Source organism: Mchenga conophoros, linkage group LG11 (assembly GCF_057382185.1).
Source record: "Mchenga conophoros isolate Kocher_MC1m ecotype Shallow Benthic linkage group LG11, M_conophoros_male_GT1.1, whole genome shotgun sequence".
Lineage (NCBI taxonomy): Eukaryota > Metazoa > Chordata > Actinopteri > Cichliformes > Cichlidae > Mchenga > Mchenga conophoros.
This window is the reverse complement of record NC_140536.1, coordinates 22,686,475-22,707,703: the sequence shown is the minus strand read 5'-3', so window position 1 is coordinate 22,707,703 and position 21,229 is coordinate 22,686,475. Positions and strand designations below refer to the sequence as shown.

Sequence of the window (21,229 nt, the reverse complement as noted above, 5' to 3'; positions counted from 1 at the left end):
CAAGGGGGCTGAGAAATAGCAGGGAGCCTCTTTGATGTTGCTGACAGCTCAAGAGTCAGTAATGAGGAGCTTGATTATGCTCTGATTGTTGCACCCTCCATGTTTGTGGGTCAGGCTGTTGACACGACTCGGCTGAGTCACACCTCCCGCTGAGCACAATGGACACTGAGAGCCGTCGTTTGAATTCAAATGATTTGCGGAGCAATTAGTCATATGGTTCCAGCCAGGAGTGGAATGTGATTGCCTTGAAGAGAGTACCAGCTTGCTGGGCCTCCAAAACTAGTATTTACCAATTTGCATCTCCATTTGCATTCCCTCTCTCCCTGGCAATGTGTTGGCTGCGGGGAGGATTTAGAGGAAGAACGACACCAATATTGAAACACAGTGATGAAGCAGGCAATGAGAAGAACTGATAAAGACGGCAATGTTATATATATTTCCCGCTGTGTCTAGCAGTGTCTCTGAGCGTTGTAAAACACCTTCAGAAAGCAAGAAATGTTGTGAGACAAACAGACGGCAGCTGCTGTAGTAGGAGTTGCTGACTTGACTGCTTTGGGCCAAAATAAATGTCTATATCTGCAACAGAGTGTGTGTCCTGAGCACGTTTTGCATGCATGTCTGTGTGTGCACTGGCTGTGCATATGCAGGTGTTAACATATTGCAATTAAGCTACTTTGACATCATCTGATCCCTGGAACTTCATCCAAATCTAATCCCCCTTTGATTATAATCTTTTTTAATGAAATACTCAAAGCCTACACATTCATCACGTCAGGGGAAACACAGAGACACAATGGATATTGAACTGAAGTCAGAAAGAAACCAAGGGGGAATAACGACAAAGGAGACTCTAATACTTTATGGAATGGAGAAAAAAATCTTGACAATTACCACTAATTGTAGTCATTATTGCTCTCATTCTCTGCATCAATATTGTGATTCATATCGGGGGCCATCAGGGCCTGCCACTGCCATCCCAATTATTTTTCTAATGGCTGTTATTACTCATCACCATAGAAACTGGGCTTGGCCACCATTGTCTTAAACAGATGTAATTGCAAAAGCGCTGCTGCGCATCCTGACAAAAACAGTGCCGGGTCTGCGCGTGACTAGTGACCCATCGGAACCAACAGAAAGCGTGCCCTTAAGAGCAAGACAGAAAGTGGTCAAAAGTTTGCTTCTGGGCTGAGGCCAGAGAAACTAATTAGCTGTCCATTTGTACACCCACTTCTCCTGACAGCTGTCACCTCTTCAAAGAAAATTAGCTGTGGTGGGATGGCGGTAAAGCACAAAGAGAAGTGGGAAAGAAAAATAAAAATTAAAACTCATTAGTGGCTTATGCATCAGTGATGACTGACATCCGCAGTTGCTTTCTGAGAGATGCCACCCAGAAACACCTGCTGCATGCTGGTGTATGATCAATCTCAGCAAAGAGAACGAAAGAGCAGAGGGATATAGAGATGGCGGGGAATGAGGGCTCTAACCAGGAAATGATAGCAGGGAGTTAGGAAGTGATGGTTCGGGTATAATAATGCAGCTGGTGGGGGCTGGACGAAATATGCGAGAGATGACGCATATTCTTCAACTCCCGCTCGTAACGCAGCTGGGTACAGCACTTTAGTTTGACTGTAGGTTTTATAGGCTGCCATTCACATCAAGGCCATGAGCCTGTGCCTCTGATCACCAGCATGGTACAATCCACAGAGGGAATGAGAAGGAGGGGGAGGGAATCAACCTCTGTGACAGAGGTATTAATCTCGGCCCCATTAAAATCTGTGCCCATAATAAAATACTCCACAAGCGTCGACTCGTATTAAGAGAGAATGGCGAGTGCAATCGATATCATGGTAGTGCACTGACGGTTATGGCAGTGGATAAATAAAACTGGATGGGGAGCAAAAACAATCACTTCTCTCTCCAACCAAGCGGGGGCAGTATTTTATAGCAGTGAAATTCCTATCATTTCCCATGCCACTGCCCCCGCTGTCACAGCCCTGGAAAAGAAAATAGAAGCCCTTATTTACTATGGCAGGAGACATCCAAGAAGGGCCATCATTTCAAAATACATAAACAAATAAATAAATAATAGGCAGGCAAATTCATAAGACAAGGGACCCGTCCTAATGGTCCCACAATAGGGTGAGTTATTAGCCAAGGGAGCCGGTGGGTAGTGGGACAGAGTGAGGTGTAGAGAGCTAAAAGAAGGGGATTTGGGAGGCAGCCAGGTGGACTGCTGGCTCACCCTTGGTTACGGTAAATTCTAGAAACTGTCTCACTGGTGCAGGGTTAGCAGGCTGAATTACGGCCTTGCTGCGTCTCTCTCACTTGGTATCACTCTCCCCTTAACTCACTCTCTCCATGTCTTTGAAGGTGGAGAAAGGTGAAGATTGAACAGAAAGACAAGCCACATAAGAGATGAACTGTCTCCATTTGCCCCAAACAAGCCCTCATGTATCCTTGAAGAAGTGCAGTCACTGTCTCCCTATTCATTATCTGTCATTATCTTTCAACTGGACGAGGGCCAAGAGCTTGTGTTTTCTTTGCATGCTGGTCACGGATTTACAAGGGAACTGGTGCTGTAGACTACAATGCATAACCCCTGATGTTGTTACTGCTTTAATTAAAACAATAACAGCAGCTCATAGTTTCCACTCATAAGGGCTCGTCCTTTGGCAACTTCTCCATCACTTCCCATCTGGATGTACATATTTTTTATCTTGCGTTATCCCGTGAGTCTGCGAGGCAAGTCGGTTTCTACGGTATGTATGCAAATGAAGTGTGCAGTGTTTATCTGCGTGAGTGTATATTTATGAGCATGTGTGTACGAACACTTGCTCTAGGTTAATCACAGAGTTTTGCAGCGTTCCGACTCTATGAAAAAGCTGACTTTGACGTTCTTCCACTCCAAACCTTGCAGACCCGCAACTCTCTCCCGTTCCCTCTCCCCTCTTTCTCTTCCCTGTCTAAAATTATCGCTTTATCTCACAGGGAGGCAGAACTCTGCCAATCAAATCCAGTTCCAAGAAAAAAAATTCTCCCTGTACATAAATAATACATAATCCTTTACAAATCTCACTGTCGTCTCTCTCATTACCTTTGTTCAGTCCCTTTCTGAAATCCTCTTTTCCCCTCCTAAGCTCACACTTTCTTCTCAGTTTTTGAGTGTACTACCCTGTCCCCGATTTTTTACTTCATCCACAGCTCATAATTCTCTCCTCCCGCTGTCTTCTTGTCTAATCTCATTCTCACATCTCCCTCTTTCCTCTTTTTATTTAAACCCAGAGTCTCTCCATCCATCTCCTCCCCACCTTTTGCCTTATCTAATCCCTGATTCTTCGTCATTCAGCGTTCCTTCTCCTTTCGGCCCATCTTCTTTCTCCTTCTCATCTCCCTTATCTTTTATTGCATCGTTCATCATGCATCTTCTTCATTAATGCTGTCCTAAAGGTCCCCTTTCCGCTTCTCTCCTGGGCCTCAGGAGAATTTTTGCAACTTTTTTCTCTTTAAATCTTCCCTGTTATCTCTGGTCTCTAAACTCTTTCTCCCTCTCTCTTTTTCTTTCTTCATGTAGTTTTTTTCCTGGCTTTGCAATAGTTTCATTCTGAACTCCAATATGCTTTCATTCCCCTTGCAATCTCTCTCATTCTTTCTCTTTTTGTGACTCAGTGGGAATCTTTTCCTGCCTCTCTGCTGGTTCCATCTCCACACTCTCCTTCCCTAAATGTGATTTGTTCTGCAGCTCAAGTCTGCAGCATAATCATGCTGTTTTTATAGTGTGCGGGGAGAGGGGAAGAGAAGGAGCAAGGGGAAGACAGAAAAAAGTGAGAGGAATGAATGGGACAAGAGGGCAAAACAAAAATAAGTGGAGCAAGAGACCGAATGTTTCAGTTTCCCCTCTTTCATCTTCTCTACTTTCTCTTCTCTTAATTACTTGTCATATAGCTCAGCCCTGTCCCTCTATCCTACCCTCTTTTTTCTCTGTGTTTTTCTTAATCTCTCTCTCTTTCTCTCTCTCCAGCAGAAACTTTAGACCTCATTTCATCCATCAACCAATGGTGTGCTATTAGAACTGCACTGCTAATCAGCAAATCAGCATAAAATTGTCTCTTTTCACTCTTGACCTCTCATTAGAAACATTTACTTTCATTTATTTACATATTTCAAATCCCGTTTTTAGCATTCTGATTTTGCTCCCTAGTCACACTGCCTCCATCCTCCATTGCACTGAAATCTTATTATTTTACTGCTCTCATCCCCCTTTTTTTCCTCACACCTCCTCTCCTCCTTTCAACACATTTCTCATTTTGACCTTTGCATCTTTAGGTCTCTCTAGCCCTTTAGCGTATTTCAATCACCTCATCCCTGCCTTGTCCCATACCTTCTTCATTCCTCCCCCACTGAATTGTATCTGTCTGAGCCCTCTCTGCTCCCCTTGTCCACCCATCCCATTACTCTTTTTGCTCCCTTATTCACCTCCTCTTATGCTTCACAAATTACCATCTCTTTCTCTCTTTTCTTTCCCCTCCTTTTCCCCACATTTTCTGACAGCCAAAGCTGGTTAGCTCCATCTACTCTGCAGCGTTTTACGGCCTGAGTCTGTCACAGTCCCAACAACCCTGCAACAATGGCCACCACACATACCCCAACAGCAGCTTAAAGGAAATTTACAAGGCTGTTACAACCACGGCAACTACACTGGAGATTCAACACAGCCAAAAGCACTGATTTTAACACCCCTTCAAAATTTTCCTTTGGTGTGTGTATATTGTGAATATCATATGTGTGAAACTCATGGATGTGTATGTGTGGGAAATAGAATGCACTGATATGTGCATGTATTTAAAATCATTTGTGCGTACTCCTTTGAAACGGCGCATGCGAGAGAGTGTATGTGAATGCTCATTGAAGGCACAACTCGAAACTGCTTTGCTGGCTTGAAATTTAAACCCCGACTGCCAAAAGCTGACTGCCAACACAAAAACTCCTTCTCCATATAGATTATTCCCCACTTGTTACCCCAACCCAAGACCCCCTCTACATTCCATCATAGTACCATCACTATTAATGTCACTTCAAAAGTAATAGAATTTTTAAATGAAGGGAAAAGGATATTGTTTACTAGTGAGTAGCAGGGAAACAACATCTCCTCTGCTTTAAATTCATAATAATAATGACAGGAGGTATTAATAGCACAGCAGCAACTCTACTGCTGATCTCACTCCACTTCATCTACTGCTCTGGTTTGTGTTCAATCAATCATCTCTTGGCTTCAAATCTCAATCTCATGCAACTCTTTTTGAGGTCTTTTAGTGTCTTGTTTCATCTCTGTACCATCCGCTCCATCTCTGTCTTTCTTCCATACACACACAGAGTGCACTGTTCTCCATCTCTGTCTTTCCATTTCACTTTTTCTGCCTCTGCGGCTCCCTGCCTCCCTCACATACAGTACAAGTGTCTGTCTGGCCAAATCGTGTTTTCCTTGTGTCAGTCTGGCTCTCTCTCAATATTTGTCTCTTGCACTTCACTCTTGCACCATTCTCTCATACTCTGTGGGTCTAACGTTCTCACATTAGGTTCTTGAACCACACTCTTGCTTTCTCTATGTTTCATTTGCTTTCCTTAAGTCCTCAAGTTATTCCCTAGTCTCTTCATCTCATGGGGATACATGCTTGTCTTCATTTTGTCTCTCTTTAACCTTAGATGCAATTACCAAACTTAAATTAGGCTGAGCAGCAACATAATCAAAAGTACTGAGAAACCCCGACCCACAAGACCCAAAGGATCCAATGCTAACACCTACACGACACCTTCTCCATGTCCCAGTGGGTCAGAGTTGTTCTGGAAGCACAATGGGGTCGTACACAATATAGCTGCAATGTTGCATCTGATCAGTATAATTACCAGTACACTGAAAAATGATTTCATTGTGTGTTACTGTCCCTTGGTCAAATCTTGGAATTTTTAGTTTTTTGCACATTTGGACACCAAATACTTATGACTTATTCTTTTTATACAACATTTGGATGAATATCTGCAGGGAGTTAAAATGTAAATTACGCTGATGTATACTGTCTATACTAAGAGTGTTTACAAGTGAAAATGAAATGCTTGCTTCCTTGACTTACTTAGTGAGTAGCAGTAGAAACAACTGTGCGCATTTCATTTAACCAGTATGTGGGTGTGAGTTCATGTGAATAAGTGCAGGACTTACGAGTGATGCAGAGCAGGACCAGAACTAGGCTGCGCAGAGCAAGAGAGTAAGGAGCAGGAAGGAGGCGGCAGAGGACAGAGCTTCGGACAGGCCTCATTGTGTATTGAGAACTTGTGTTTGTATGTATAAATGCGCGTGTGTGTGTGTGTGTGTGTGTGTGGCTGTGACTGTTTGATCAATGGCTCCTTTGTGACCCTGCCTGCACTGCTACTGACAAACCAGTCCACACACACACATATATGCAATTGGATTTGTTCTCAAAAACAATGCCAACAAATGCACATGCTAACTGTTGTTGTATGAGGACAAACTGCTATACAGCATCCAAGCACATGCAAAGAAACTACCTTAGCAACAAAGCCACACAAGACTGACTTCTAGCCAGCGTTTGCACGCAACACACAAATGTTTTGCCAGAGCTCAGAGCAATTATAGAGCAAGCGATTTAGACACTATATCACAATGCACACAGAGAAAAGCTTACAGCAACAAAGTTCATTTGTTGACTATAGCTCCTTGTGTTCCTTAGACAGAATTTAGAATATGCATTGTTTTAATTCCATGTAATGCAGGAGATTTGCCACTGCAAAGTCCTACAGAGGCTCAGTTCAATTTAAAGAAAATGTAATTTTTTATTGTAGCGCTTTAAGTCTCCTGAGACCAAAGTCTGAGATTCTCAAAATCAATAAACTGAGAAAAACAATGCCAAACAGACCGTATACTAACAAGAGTATTCAGTAATGGCAGCTATGCAATTAACTGAATGAGGCACAGGTTAATTAATTCTTCAGCTGTATACTACACCATCACACTTGGAGCTTATAGCAGGGTCTGAGCAATAATGAGCCACACAGTTAACCACAACAACAAATAGGCAACCTGTCTCCATTGGGTCAAACCACACTTATTTAAGGGAAATAAACCATCAGTATTACAATATTTCAGTCAAATAAAGCACAAGAAACTGACATCCAAAGCAGGTCTGATTTTCTCTGCTGGTGTTGACAATATTACAACTTTCAAAATAGAACCATCTCCATTGCTATGCCCTTAAGGACAGAAGAATCTAGGGCAACAACGTTCATCCTCAAACAGATTGTATTTTAATGAGTTAGACAAGGTTTTCAGCACTTCTCACCCAACAAATCAGTAGGCAGAGAAGTCAATGTTCCTTAGAGCTAATACCAAACCATCCAGACCTCTTGAGAGACTGAGACACTATCTTACTGCAACTCATCTAGAGATAGCCAAGGTTAAATAAAATCCATTGAGCTCGAGTGCAGCGCTGAAAAGACAGAGTGAAAGTGCTTGCCCTGTGTAGAAGAACGAACTTGCAAAGCACTAAACAAAACTGTTGTAAGATGCTTTACATTCAGATGCTACATATTTTGGTATGCTATATTACCCCGGAGACTTGCACGTGATCCTCACAAGAATTCTACCATTATTCGCTTGGATGCTAGAACTTTGCAGATGAGCTATCATGTACACACTGCAGCGCAAATGGACAGAGATTTTACACGGTAATTTTAGACTTCTCTGAATAATCACAGGTTATCGGACAGTTTAATCATGCAGCATCGGCGTTCCTAACGCTTCCTTTCTAACGTGTTCCACTGGCTGCAGTCGGCGCCTGGGTGCACTCCAGTTACACTCTCGCTCAAACACACTGATCTCAAACCCTGCTGTGTTCAAGGTCCAGACACAGTTTCGCTGATTGTCAGGACCTGATGCCTTGTTGGTCTGTGTAAGTGTGTGGCTCTGGTGTGTTTGTGTGTGTGTAGTTGTTGAGTGCTTAATGTGTGTGTGTTTGTAGTGTAGAGACAAAGCGCAGCGAGCTGCACCGCACACCTCACTGAGCACTATCTGATGGAATAAAGTGCGGGTGTCATCCTTAGATTACTACACACTGTCTGCTTTCTCTCTCACTCTCTGTGCTACTGCAAACACAATGAGCTCTAACGGCGATTGCTCTGACACTCCTGGCAAAGCTGAAAGCGGATCATCGCCAATCTTCCCTACAGCGCTGACTTCATTGGTCAACTGGCTGATGCTAAGAAAATTACTCTGTGTTGGTGTACACCAGCAGCTCGGGTCTGGCAGGTCTAAGGCCTTGCAGCACTCAGATGGAAACAAAGTCTATCCACTTGTTAAAACTGATCTCAAATCGTGCTTAGTTTATCCATTCTAGCGCCCGTTCTCTGTCCTCTTCTTTTAATCCTCTGGTCCGCAGAAGCTAGTTAGTTCCCACAACTTGTCCTCGTTTTGCTTCTTTCCTGTTGATCTATGAAAACTGTCATAATCCCAGCGTGCTATCACTGCTGATCAAATCCATCTGTCTGTTTTCTGTCGTTCACTTGCTTATATAAGCCTGGCCTCCCTCTCCTTGCTTAGACTCTGTGTGCGTGTGTCAGTGTGGGATCAGTGTCTGCATATTTGGCATACTATTTTGTGAAGGTTAGAGATGTCTGTGTGTGGATGGAAGCAGTGACAATGGATGCCTTTCAGGTCAACAAACAGTGGCAGTGTGTGTGCGTGTGTGAACTGTGCTTGACTGTTCTGTGTTGACTGAAGAAGAGTGTACATTTGGTTGACTGTTTAGCCCTTTCACTATCTACTAGCCATTAATTTATCCATGCAGCCACGAACAGAGGCATCATAGTGCCTCTTTATGTTAAATGGGCGTTTTTTATGGCTGCAGCGATGCACATGGCTGTCTGCTGACAAGAAGTGGGTACGTGTTTTTTGTCTTTGTAATTCAAACTGGATGCGGAGAAAGGAAAAATGAACATGACTATGAGTATATATGAGTTACGCTGATGCGAGTTTGGCCCATCAAAAAGTATCGGCTCCATATTTTTATAGTGATGAAACAGAAATCATTGCTAACAGCTAGACCAACCTGACAGTAAATTTTGTTTCACCACATTGTGTATAATGAAATTCCTTTGTTCAAGCTCATGTACTATCATTACTGCTATTGGCAATAAAACCTGCAATACAAAGCCAATAGTGGAAGCTAACTGCAGCAGACTCTGCGTCTTTGACATTCATTGTCCTGTAAAAAGCGAAAAGCAACACAGCTTTGCTTTTATAATAGCACCTCTACTTGTTCTTAATCAACTAATCATAAACTATCGGTCCTAATGTGCCACAAGCTGTATTTACAAACATCTTAATGCATTTAATTTGAAACACGCTGTTCCCTATCATCAAGTCAAATAAAGTCAAATTTATTTATCAAGAGCTTTTATCAAAATAGGGTCATGGCAATGTACTTTATAGATTAACTAAGGACATAATTACAGACAAAAAGAACACATTGCAAATCATACCCACAACTGGTGAGTATGTGCGTATTTGTTTGTCTGCAAAGTCCCTGTGTGGGCAACCCCCTGATGGGTGTATTTGTTTTTGTCGCAGTGTGTGCGGAAGGAATGGAAGTAATGGCAAATTGTGTCCCCTATCCCCCTTCCTCTTTTTTTTCCCTTTTCCCCCCTCTCTCTCATCCAAATCAAATTTTTAATGGGCTTCATTGGTGCCACCGTGGAATAAGTGTTGCCAAAGCACTTAAGGGGCTTAAGTCAGCAGCGTGCTGAAAATATTAAGCACTCAAACAGCCTTACAACTGCCTGCTTAAGTATGCCGAGGAGGTCGTGCCAGCATTTAATACCAATGGTATTAAAGCTCTCCGACAAGGGAGAGGAACAGAAATATAGATATATACAGTATGTACCACACCTGGGAACAGATGCAGCCTCACCGGAAGAATGGGAAGAGACTGTGAAGGCATGAGATGGACAAGTCATGAGGAGACAAGAGGGACGTAAAAGAGGAAAGATTAGCAGTGAGGTGAAGAAAACTGAATTTAATGACAAAGCAGGAAGCAGGTGAGTGAAAAGAATTTAATGACAAAGCAGGAAGCAGGTGAGTGAAAAGAAGTGGTGAGAAAAGGGAGGGAGAGAAGGAGAGGAAATAAAAAAAAAATCAGTGTTGAGGAGGAGGGATGCAGGGGAATTGTGCCAAGGTGTGGGAGGTAAGGGTTGATGGGATAGCTGTGAACCAGCAGCAGAGGGCTAATGCAGAGATTCTATCGGGAGGCTTATCCGAGATTAAATTTCTCTTTGTCCTTAAGGCGCTTCTTGGGTAAGCGGAAGTGTCGAATTTATTTCTTATGTCTCCCTTGAGGTTGAGGCGAGTGGGTTTGGAACATATGAGTGTATGTGTGCGCCTAAGCACGAGGTGGTGATGTCTTCGTAGAGGTGGAGCATATGTATATGTGTCTATGTAAGCATGAAATTTGTAGGTTTATTAACTGTCAAAGTGAGGAGGAGGAGGAGGGGGTGTATTCCTGAAAGGTAAAATAAGTCAAATTAAGATTCAAGTAGGCTGTTAGTGTGGCAACAACACAGGCACGTGAATTTGTACGTTAAATTTGCATATTCAGAAACGTGTGAGTTTTCTTGCTTTATAGATTTTGTTTTATGAGCTGCTACAAAGCCCTACACTACGAGAAAGTCACAAAAACCAAATGTTATCTGAACTGTCCTGATTGAGTAATATCCTCTGGGTTTTATTCAGTGTACGCAAAAAAGTGAAAAAGAAATAAAAAAAAATCTATTTGCAGCTGCTGTTTGAGATACTACAAAATGAATAGGAATTTACAAGGAGAACATCAGAAATTCTAAATTGCAGGTCATGTATCTGTTTTTAAAAAAAAAAAAAAGGGAAAAAAAACTATTTTGACCGAGCTCTGAGTACATTCATATCGGGCCTGACAAGCTCAATCAGCCTCTCCCTGGCCCTCTGCTCTCTTTCTCCTCTCATCTTTCTGATTTCTTGTTTGGTTGACTTGGTGTTAATAGCTACCCTAGAGCCATGCACTAGCTAATCCAGCTGGGTTTGCTCTGAACTCTAATTAGAAAAGTCACAGCTCCTCAATCTATTTGACACTATCAGTGACTGCATTTTCTGGAGGCACAGCTCAGGTTACTTCCAGCTCACCTCACACTCCTGGGCAAAGGGATCAATATGGCCCGATCATTGGGGTGGCTTTCGAATGACACCAACAGCCTTTCTTTACACAATTTAGGATTAGAAAGTTTTGATTTTCTTTATTTTCACTGTTTGTTGACATTGGGGGCTGGCGAATAAATAAAAGTCAATGCTGCTCACAACACGACAGGCTCATAAGAATGCAAAACCGATACTGGGGCTTGAATCACTGGCTGTCTGAAATGACGTAGTTTGCATGGAAATAGGTTATGTGTAAAGACTGCGCATTTTAGTTGATATTTTCTACCTAAAATGGTAAACCTCTCTACTTTTAAAAGCATTTATAGAGGCAGTATTCCTTCGGAGCCAATTTCACTGATGTTTCTGAGCACATTTATAGAGGAAGTAGCCTATTCAGATACTTCCTACTTGACACATTTGTCTATTCCGAGTAAATAAATAAAACACTGCTTTGTCATAGCTTTCTGCTTTGTGTATGTATAGTTAACCCTGAGATTAAACTCACTTTATGGTCGATAACAGTACTGGCAGTTTCTTTTCACTGATTTTATGAGTTGAGGGAAAGACATAACAGGGCTGAGGTAGACATATATAGACATCCTATTGTTATTTCTAGTCCCATTAAGCATTTACAATGCATCAACCGCGCATAAAATTGGCAATTTTAGCATACTTTTTTTCCACCATGGCAAATTTTAAGCCACAACACTCTCAAGTGTCACACTGCAAGAAACGAAGATAAAGAATTGTGTTGATGGCCCGGTGCTATTGTAGTGGAACAAGCCAGCTGAATGTTTTATTAGAAATATGCAGTCTTTGGTTAATTCACTGCAATTTATCTCCACAAAAAACTCTGGGGAATCTTGCATTTTAATTCATATTGTGAAGCTTTGCTTTATCATGATCGCTGAAAAAATGCATCTTTCCAAGCTTCAAGTTGCACTTGTATCCCAAGGACTGTCCAATCACCATCAGCATGTGGAACTACTGGTCAATAATACAGCTGCTGGTGTGATTTTGTTACCACAACAAGTTTTCTTAAGCACGTATATTTTTGTGAATTCCTGTGAGCACTTTTTGTATACCAAAAACACCACAAGAAATGCTAAATACCTAGCGACACAGACAAAAACGATGTCTTGATTTTCCTCTTCTGCTTTTCCACAGTCCTGTGTTTGTTGACTTGAATAGTTTGTCAATGTGTTTTTTTAAGTGACAATTCTTTTTCGAACATTTTTCAAGGAAGCATTCCAAGATGACTCTGTGAAACAAATGATGTGGCACATTGGGATACTCTTAAATGATTTGGACAAAAGCTAGAAAACACCTCTCACATCAAGCACTCACACAAATGCTAAAAACTCACTTCTGTTATGACTCACTTCTCAAGGGGTGTCTATACAATAATAATAATAAAAAATGTGTGAAGAAGTGAGTGAATTTACTCTTCCAATTCAAGCACAGGATCAAGTTGAACATCTTAACATCCCCAGAGTCATCAAATGTCTCAGTACAAACAGTATAGTTCTTTCAAGTACTTTTCACATTTTGCAAAGTTACATAGCCTACATGGAAAATTATGTTGCAATAATTAAGTCAATTTATAAAAAGAAGTAAAGAAAATGCACATTTTGAACAAAGCTAAATTGCAAATGCAAAATATTTATATGGCATCATTCAGACCTATACTGTAGGTATAAAAATGTCCAGTATCACTCTGTTCCTTCTCCTTATGCCCTATTCATTTTTACATAACAAAATGCTATTTAAAAACTATTTTATGTTTGTTTTAGACACAAAAAGCACACGAGTAAAGGCAGCGTAAAGGCCTTGTTGAAAAGGAATACAAACCTGCTTCAGATCTATTCTCATTCCTGAAAATATTCAGTTAGTAGTATTCAGTTTAGCAAGCGTGCAGCATAGTTAGAGTTTGCAGGTTTGCTGAAGTGAATTTGGCAAAAATCGTGAATACTGGTGTCCAAGTCCCGTGCTTTGGATAAGAAAAACTTTCTTACACTGAGCTGTAAAAGAAAGTTGGATTTCATCAACTTGAAAGACTGCCAGTAAGCATAATTTCAGCTTCAGTTACTTCTCCTATTAAACATAGCTGGCAAACCAATAATCAGTCCAAATGGTATATTTTAGAAGACCGCATTGCATTGTACCAAAGCATCCTGGTATTTGACAAGAGTTACAGTGCCTGTAAGTAATGTCTGCAAACCCAATGACATTTAGTAAAGATTAGCTTTAGTTGCATACTTGCAAGTTGTTAACCTGGAATCATGCAGGTCATGTAAGAAGACCCCATAGACCTTGTTAGTGCAGATAAAATATGTAACACTAGCAGTCACAAAAAAAAGCATGAGGAATCAAGGTAGCTGCGGGGTTTCTCATTTGCGCAGATAAAGAGAAGGTGTAGAGCAAAGTGTAAAGCATGTTGACCAGCAAGGTTGGGATCTTTTTAATACAAGCCTGGCACTTTCTGTAAATCTCCTCCAGACCCTTGCCATTGTCATGCATGTAAAAAGATACACAGTTTAAGTTTAACAAGTCATTACACGCACATTTTATGCATGACCATAGGAGCCCTACTGTGGCGCTACAGAATGCTAAGCTCAGTTATCTCTCATTGAGTAAGATAAATGCAAACATTGTTACCTGCCAACTCTAAAACGTACTCTCTGAGCTGTTCTCTGAACAAGTGTCGCTATGAGTCACATGCTACGCTGCTACCTGCTGGGAGTAACACTCATTATCCATGTGGCATTGTACCTCCCAGTGACAGGGTACAACTCCCCGCTCACTGTTTTCTCTGCTGCATTGCATGTGTCAGTCTCTTTTCTTTGTGTCCCCACTGCATGTGCTAACATTTGTGCGTTATGTATTTGGAACCCTCCTTTGTTCCCTGATATGTACATGTGTGACAAATGGCTGTCAGTGACTGCATGTGTATGCACCAGCTCACTATCTTGCCCTTTACTTTGCAGGTATGTTCATATGATGTGATACTGATGTTGATATCAGCCTGTCAAGGCTGCAGCTTATGATGTTTCATTTTTATTCACTCTGCAGAGGCTTTGTATATTTCAGTGTGAATGTGTAGCTGTAAACAGGGTCTGGTACAGGTTAGCTGTGTGCTGTCGTGGCATAGTGTATGTGATTAGAATTGAGCAGCGATGGGCCAGCTCGCTGGGGAGTGCCCTGCCAACAGCTTTGCCCCCATTCCGCCAATTCACTAACGCCTAACAAAGGGATAATTTCTCCCTTGCATGATATAATCTTTCCTTTCACCCGCTGCCTCAGTGGAACCATTTGTGGCTTTTTATCACATTTCTCTTTCTATCCCTTCATTTTCTCTGTCTCTCTTACTGTTGTGTCTGTTGCTTTTTCCACCTGCTCCTCACTCGTATGTCTCTCGCTCCCGCCTTGCTTGCCCTCTCTTCCTCTGTTACGTTTTTCCAATCCTTTTCTTGCTCGACTCTTCTCTCACTATGACCTTACAGCAGGTCTTTGCACTGGAGTCACTCTTACTCTTTCCCCCTTTCGCTCTCTCTCCCTCTTTCTCTTCGTCTCTCTGGAGGAAAATCACAAACTCATCAGTTTGCCGGCTCTGTTCCTGACGAGCAGGCTCGCAAGGAGAATATTAACGAAGCTCCGCAGCCAATTAACACCTAAAGCACATAACAACCTTTCATGCCAGCAGATGCACATGTACGCAGATGCACATGCACACAAACACATATATTCACGATGCAAGAAGCACACAGTGCTGCATGCAAACAGTAGCAGGAAAATGCATACCCTGGATGCCACACACACAATTCTGCCTAAATACAATCATTGCTCCCTAAGAGGTGCACACAAACACAAAATCAAACCAAGACTTCAAGTCAAAAATACACATGCTCATGCACGCAAACATGCAAGACACTAATAGATTGCGCTGATGAGCGTGGATGTAGACGGAGAAAGACATTTATAGCAGCAAGGGTGAGTAATACAGTCAGAAAGGATATACAAAAACAAAAACAGAGGGGAAAGAAAGCAGAGTGTGTGAGGGAGGAGAAAGACAGAACTGTGGAGTGTGAAAAGAAGGCATAAAAACAGAGTGAAAAATCAGTCATAGAAGGTTAACGTGGCTTGGCTGCTCCTGACATAGTTCATTTGAAGGGTTTAATATTGGGTTGGTGCACAACGTGATGCATAAAACATGGTAGTAGAAGGGGCATTAGCAGTGAACCTTTGCACACACACACAGACTTTCGGACACATGTGGGGCAGTATCCTCGTATGCATAAAACATGGTGAGAGACAGTGGGAGCAGGGGGCGTGAGGGAGATAGGAAGAACAAGTGTGAATGGACAAAAAGCGTATGTTAATGACCCGGATAACGAAAGGCGGCCGCGAGGGGTGGAGAGTCAGAGGGAGAGAGGGCTGAGAGTGAGTTTGATAAAAGTAATGGTGAAGGGAATGGGAGAGCGAGAGAGAGACTTTCCTCACGGCCTGCTGCTTTTGGATCGAACAGCGTGCAAATGAAAAATGGAGATGAAATAATTAGACAGGCTGACTAGAAGCGCTCATCTAAATATGTAAATGCACTTAATTTTACTTTGATTTGCTCTAGTGCTTCCCTATCACTCTCCCACTTTCTTCTTTCCATTCTTTCCCCGTCATGCATTTTCATTCCACTCCTTCATGATTTTGCATCTTCTTTCCCAGCCTCTCTCTGTCTTTCTGTAACGTTTCCTCTTCTTCCTGGTTTTTCCTTCTTCTCTGTTTTATCTCCCTGCATTAAAGTTATAATATATACAAGTACATACACTGAATCATTCACAGTTTTAGGAACTTTCGGCGTTGTATTTGTCAGCAAAATTGTTTTTAATTAGTTAATTTATGCCTCTATGCTTCTTTGATGGGGTGTGGATGTGTGTGCATGCTTGTACTTGCAGCATGTTTAATTGTGTCCAAGCATCACTCCTCCAGGGCCATGCTGATATTCCAGATTTTAAGTTAAAAATTTTTCAGTTTGCCTCTGTCTGGGTTCCCTGTGTGAACTCGGATTTCATCCAGTCCCAGTGTATAATTGTGCTACCTCCAAAATTGAAGTTCTGTCTGACTACAACTTCAGCCAGGAGTGTACTGTTTCACAGTTGCTCAGGAGAGAAGGGATGATTACAGAGATTAACTCCTTCAGCTTACAATATGGGTGAGTATCATGTTAAGTCAACCTGAGTGTCTGTATTACAGGAGATTTAAGTCACAATATGGGAGTCAAACAAGCAGCCTAAGAGGCAGATTGCAGTTCATTATATCTATTGTATGTTGTTTTGAACCTTCTTTTAAAGCTAGCTATGCAGTTCACACCTGTGTTTCTTGAAGTCCAATAAATACAGCAAGATTTCACAGATGCTGTTATAATTAAATACATTGTGCATAATTTCCAATTTGCTTGTAAACAAAAACTTGATAAAAAAAACACAGTAGAATAAAAAAAACGTCTTTCCTTTCGTATTTGCCAAGAAGTTTAATAATTGCCTTTTTATGTGTATTTTGACTGAGCGCGTTATTAAATTAGCATACACTGCTTTTGTGCTGCCACTTATATTTGCTGAAGTTTGTCTTGAAACAATGATCTCAAATTAAATGAGACCATGGTACCTGAAAGAAGAAAGGAAAAATTAGAATGTGAGCGAGTTTGTATGTGTGTGTATCTGATGTGTGGATTAAAGATGATAAGAGTCACTACGGAAAAAGCCAGCTGTCCTTCTTAATGACAATCTGTCAGAGCTCTGTCCCAAGTACTCCTCCTCCTTCATCACTCTGTAGTGTATTCCTCCAACCCCTTTCCTCTCCTCTTTGAGCAGGCTTGTACCAAACATCCCTCACTGGGACACTCACTTACTGCTCCTACAAGGTGACTCTGACAGCAGTCCTTCTGGTTTCACTTCTAAGAGTTTCCTTTCCTTCACATTTCTCTCCCTCATACTAATTTTCTTCACACACACTTTTCAAAGTTAGAAAAATAGCATTTGTCATGTTGTGAGATTTGATTTCTGCAAATCAGAATATCTGGTTTGATCTATTATACATAGTGTACGTGTTATAAACAATTAAGAACTGGTGTTTTATACTGTTGTTTTATAAAGACTTTTTATGTTTTTGAGAGCCTAAAAGTATGTTTAAATGCAGAAAATTGAATTGAATTGACTGACTCTTTCATGAAAATCACCAAATGACGATTAATGACTCAGTCACACACAAGCAAGAATAGGATGGCAACCTCCTTCTGAATGGGGAAAATTGATGGCTGCCTAGTCATTGCACTGAATTCTTTTGCAATTAGTAAATGATTGCAACTAGTTAGCAGCCTCAACTTTTGGGGCCCCCAGAAGTGCAACACTCTGAGCCTCTGGGTGATTACAAGGTGACTGCACAGGTCACCTGCTGGGAATCAATAGTCTCCAAACAGGTCCGACTCAGACAGACTGGCAGAAGTTTTATTCTAATTTGTAAATACAGACAGATTGCCCACACATTGCAATCAGTCTGAGTTAGTCTGCGCCAATAAACGTAACTCATCCACAACCCATCCTTCTGCAACAGGGGGACTCAACTCATCTCATTGCCAACTGGCTGTATTTTGGTTATATTCGTATGTAAAAGCAAGTTTTCCCAGCACCTTTGTCATTTTGCAGTTAAATTGCGCCCCTGCAGTAACTATGTCACTATTTGTGGAGAGATTTCTGAATTTCTGTTTGAAATCTATGAGGTTCGGGCTGGACTCTGAATGTGAGTAGTTAATGTGAACTTCTGACTATGTAGATGGCAGCAGATGGCAACAGAATTGTAATTTTCACCAATTTATTACAGTTAATCGCTATATTATCACAAACAGATTAGATTTAATTGCCAACTTGAACCCATTCAATCACAAACTGATAGCAGACTGATAGCAGACTGACTCCATCTTAATGCAGTTTTATTGCCGTCTTGATGCACCAAAGTCACTTTGAAGATGGCAGCCCACTGCGAGTAGTCACCACTTGGAAACAGCGATTTCAAAGGCATTGTAACTGCTGTTTTCCCTAGAGTGACAGTGACATAATAGATTTCAACCTGTTTATATGCATTTCATAACTTTTTTTCTGCTTCTTTATTACCTTGAACAGCACTTTGGATTGCTTTTGTATAAGGTTTTACATCCTCCCACATTAAACTACCCACAGTTAAATGACTGTGTCAGACAAATGAAGATCAATGCAGACAAATTACTATCTCTCTAATTGTGACACATGACAAGGCTACTAATTGTGTTTTAAGAGCCAATGGTTGATAAATGGATTATAGTAATGATTACTGATGTAAAAATAAAGTATGATTTATTGGAACAGAAATTTATGATGTTTCGACAGACTATAACTTCTTTTCCATTTGCCCATCCACTGTCTGTCTATCTGTCACAGCTGACTCCAGTATAAAACTTGAACGGCCTTATGGGTTTGGGTGTTTTTTTGCTTGCTAATATGTGAGCAAGCATGTTTTTGTTTTCTTTTGATGAGAAAATATGGCTGACATTCTTGGTGGGTTTTTTTCTTTTCTTTTTTTGCTGACATCAGATATCTAAAAGCATCAAATTCATTTTTCTCTTCTCTGTCCCTCCCTCACTAACACTTCACACACTGCCCACGTGCATCTGCGCTGCGTTAAACAGCTAGTTGGCAAGTTCAACAGTACCTATCACTGCCTCCACACAAGTGACCCTGACACACCACTGTTTTTATTCATCACGCCCTATTCTTCTATTCTGCTCTCTTCTTCACATCCTTCAGCTCTAACTGCCCTCAGGCTCTGTTTATTCATTTATCACTCGCCACTGCTGTTTTTACCTACATAATAAGCTTTAATGCTGTCTTGCAGCCAACTGAGCAGTGAACATACATCTGCAAAAATCTGCACACACCACACACAGATCAACGTCACTGTGCGAGAACTATTAAGTAGACATATTTAAAGTTTATTAATCATACTTTTAATATGCAGAGAGGGCCATAGTAACACCCACACACATACTCACACACTTGCAAAACTTAAAAAGCCTCTCCAATATGCTAATTGTTTTCAAGCTGGACTGCTGACTGATTATTATCAGTTTCAGTTAAAAAAGGGTAATTAATGGAAAGAAATCTGTTAAATTTCCACTTCACCCTCTCTTTCATAAGGGCTGTCAATCACAGACGATGCTTAGTGACTCGCAGCTGGGGCTAAGAAGAGCAAAAGCTAGCTCATCTTCTATCTTTCTTACACCGAGTGGAACAAGAAAACATATCAGTTCATCTTAAGTTCTTTCCCTCATTTATTGTGCAGAGGGCTGCGAGATGCTGTTTGTCTTCAGCAATCAAATACCTGTTCACGGTCTTTCAGTGAGACGATAGCACCTGTCAGAATACAGGGCACAGTGAATTCAGGACACAAACGTGCACTTCCTTCATTTACTCCTGGACTCCTCAAAGTGGAGGGAAAATCTGCCAAGGCTCAGCAGAGGGATCCATTAAATCGGCAGCTCGCAGCAATTAAGCAGACTAAATTTTATATACCTCTCGCCTTGTTTAAAAAAATTCAAGATTTCACTTTTAATTCAGCTTGATCAACATCATGCTTGGTTACCTAGCTCAAGGGGACTTGGGGGATTTGAGGCTATTAAAGACTAACCACAGCAGCAGAACAAGAATTAGAGCCCGACTAGTATTACCAACACTTGTAGAACCGCCACTATCAGGCTGGGTTTTATTTGTAAGGCCCCAGTACACCTGTTGATAATTCAAATGAAGAGAATAACACCCCCAGCAGGGGACTAAATTAAGCTGCAGCAGTCACAAACAGGCCTAATAAGGCTCTATGTGGGGCCTGCGCAACAATACATACATTCTAAGCTGTGTGTTTGTGTGTGAAAGCATAACAGATGGAAGCCTTAGAGTTATGCCAAATGACCCTTCATAACTGAAAGCATGTCTGTATATTTATTCTATGTGCGTCCTTTCTAGCCAGCACACATTAAGGCTCACACACACGCACAGTTTTATGATTGCTATGGCTCTGGCAGCAGCTCTCCTTTAAATTCTTTTTAGACTTTAAATGAGGACTTAAGCCCATGGTTTGGTAATGACAGTTATTACACTCCTCTGCCTGCAGGAGGCTATCACACACACATAACCACACACACATACACTCACACACATACACCATTTAATTGATACATGTGCTGTTCAGTGTGAGTTATTTTGGAAAGACACCAACATAGTAAATGATGCAAATGCACAAAAACAGACACAATCCCCACAGAAACTCTGTCTCCCGTACACACACGCACACACACACTGAGGCATAGTTACACACAATCATCCATTACAGCTGGTCTGTTCTCCATACCCAACATCCATTGCCTAGCAACCACCTATCAGGAAACAAGCTCACCTCCGGACCAGAGTAGCCTGCCCCTGAAAGGCAGCCAATCAGGTGAGTTGCTCCCCTGGGACAAACTAGTGTGATCAAGAAAAAAGGGTTGGGAGTTAGTCAATATGGTTTCAATGTCGCCTGCAGAAATCTCCTTTCCTTTTCCACTCTCAAGCTTTTCACTTTGTTTTAATGTTCCTTTGACACAATTATCAATGTCAAAGCACTCGAACCTCATTCTCATCAGCCCTGCTCCTCTCTTTCGCCCGCTCACTGTGTGTAGGTGGCACTTTTTGACTTTAAAACTCAAACCTATTTTGCAAATATACTGCCTGAGACAAAGTCATTCTAGACTCCAGTGCATTTATGTTTTTGTATCAGTATCCTGAAAGACAGATCAGGAATAGAGAAACATGGAGTACCACTCACTCATCCAAACAGCACGAATAATGGTTGGATGACATTTGTGCCTCATATCTATTTTGAAATCTACAACCATCCTGGCCAAGAAAGATGCCTCAAATACAAAAATATTGCTGTGAGAATATTTAG

At 41.4% G+C, this 21,229-nt stretch overlaps 1 protein-coding gene across 5 annotated transcripts in view; it reads right to left on the bottom strand.

Moving 5' to 3' along the window:
* Positions 1-21,229, bottom strand: part of cadm4 (cell adhesion molecule 4) — a 163,563-nt gene that overhangs the window by 35,855 nt on the left and 106,479 nt on the right. For 2 of the 5 annotated variants that reach the window (XM_085291522.1, XM_085291520.1), the window contains exon 1: positions 6,212-8,270. The exons of 1 other annotated variant lie outside the window; for it this stretch is intronic. In XM_085291522.1, the coding sequence (XP_085147648.1) occupies positions 6,212-6,308 (97 nt within the window). In that variant the 5' untranslated portion in view covers positions 6,309-8,270. 2 more of the 5 variants (XM_085291524.1, XM_085291523.1) reach the window with 2 other exon arrangements.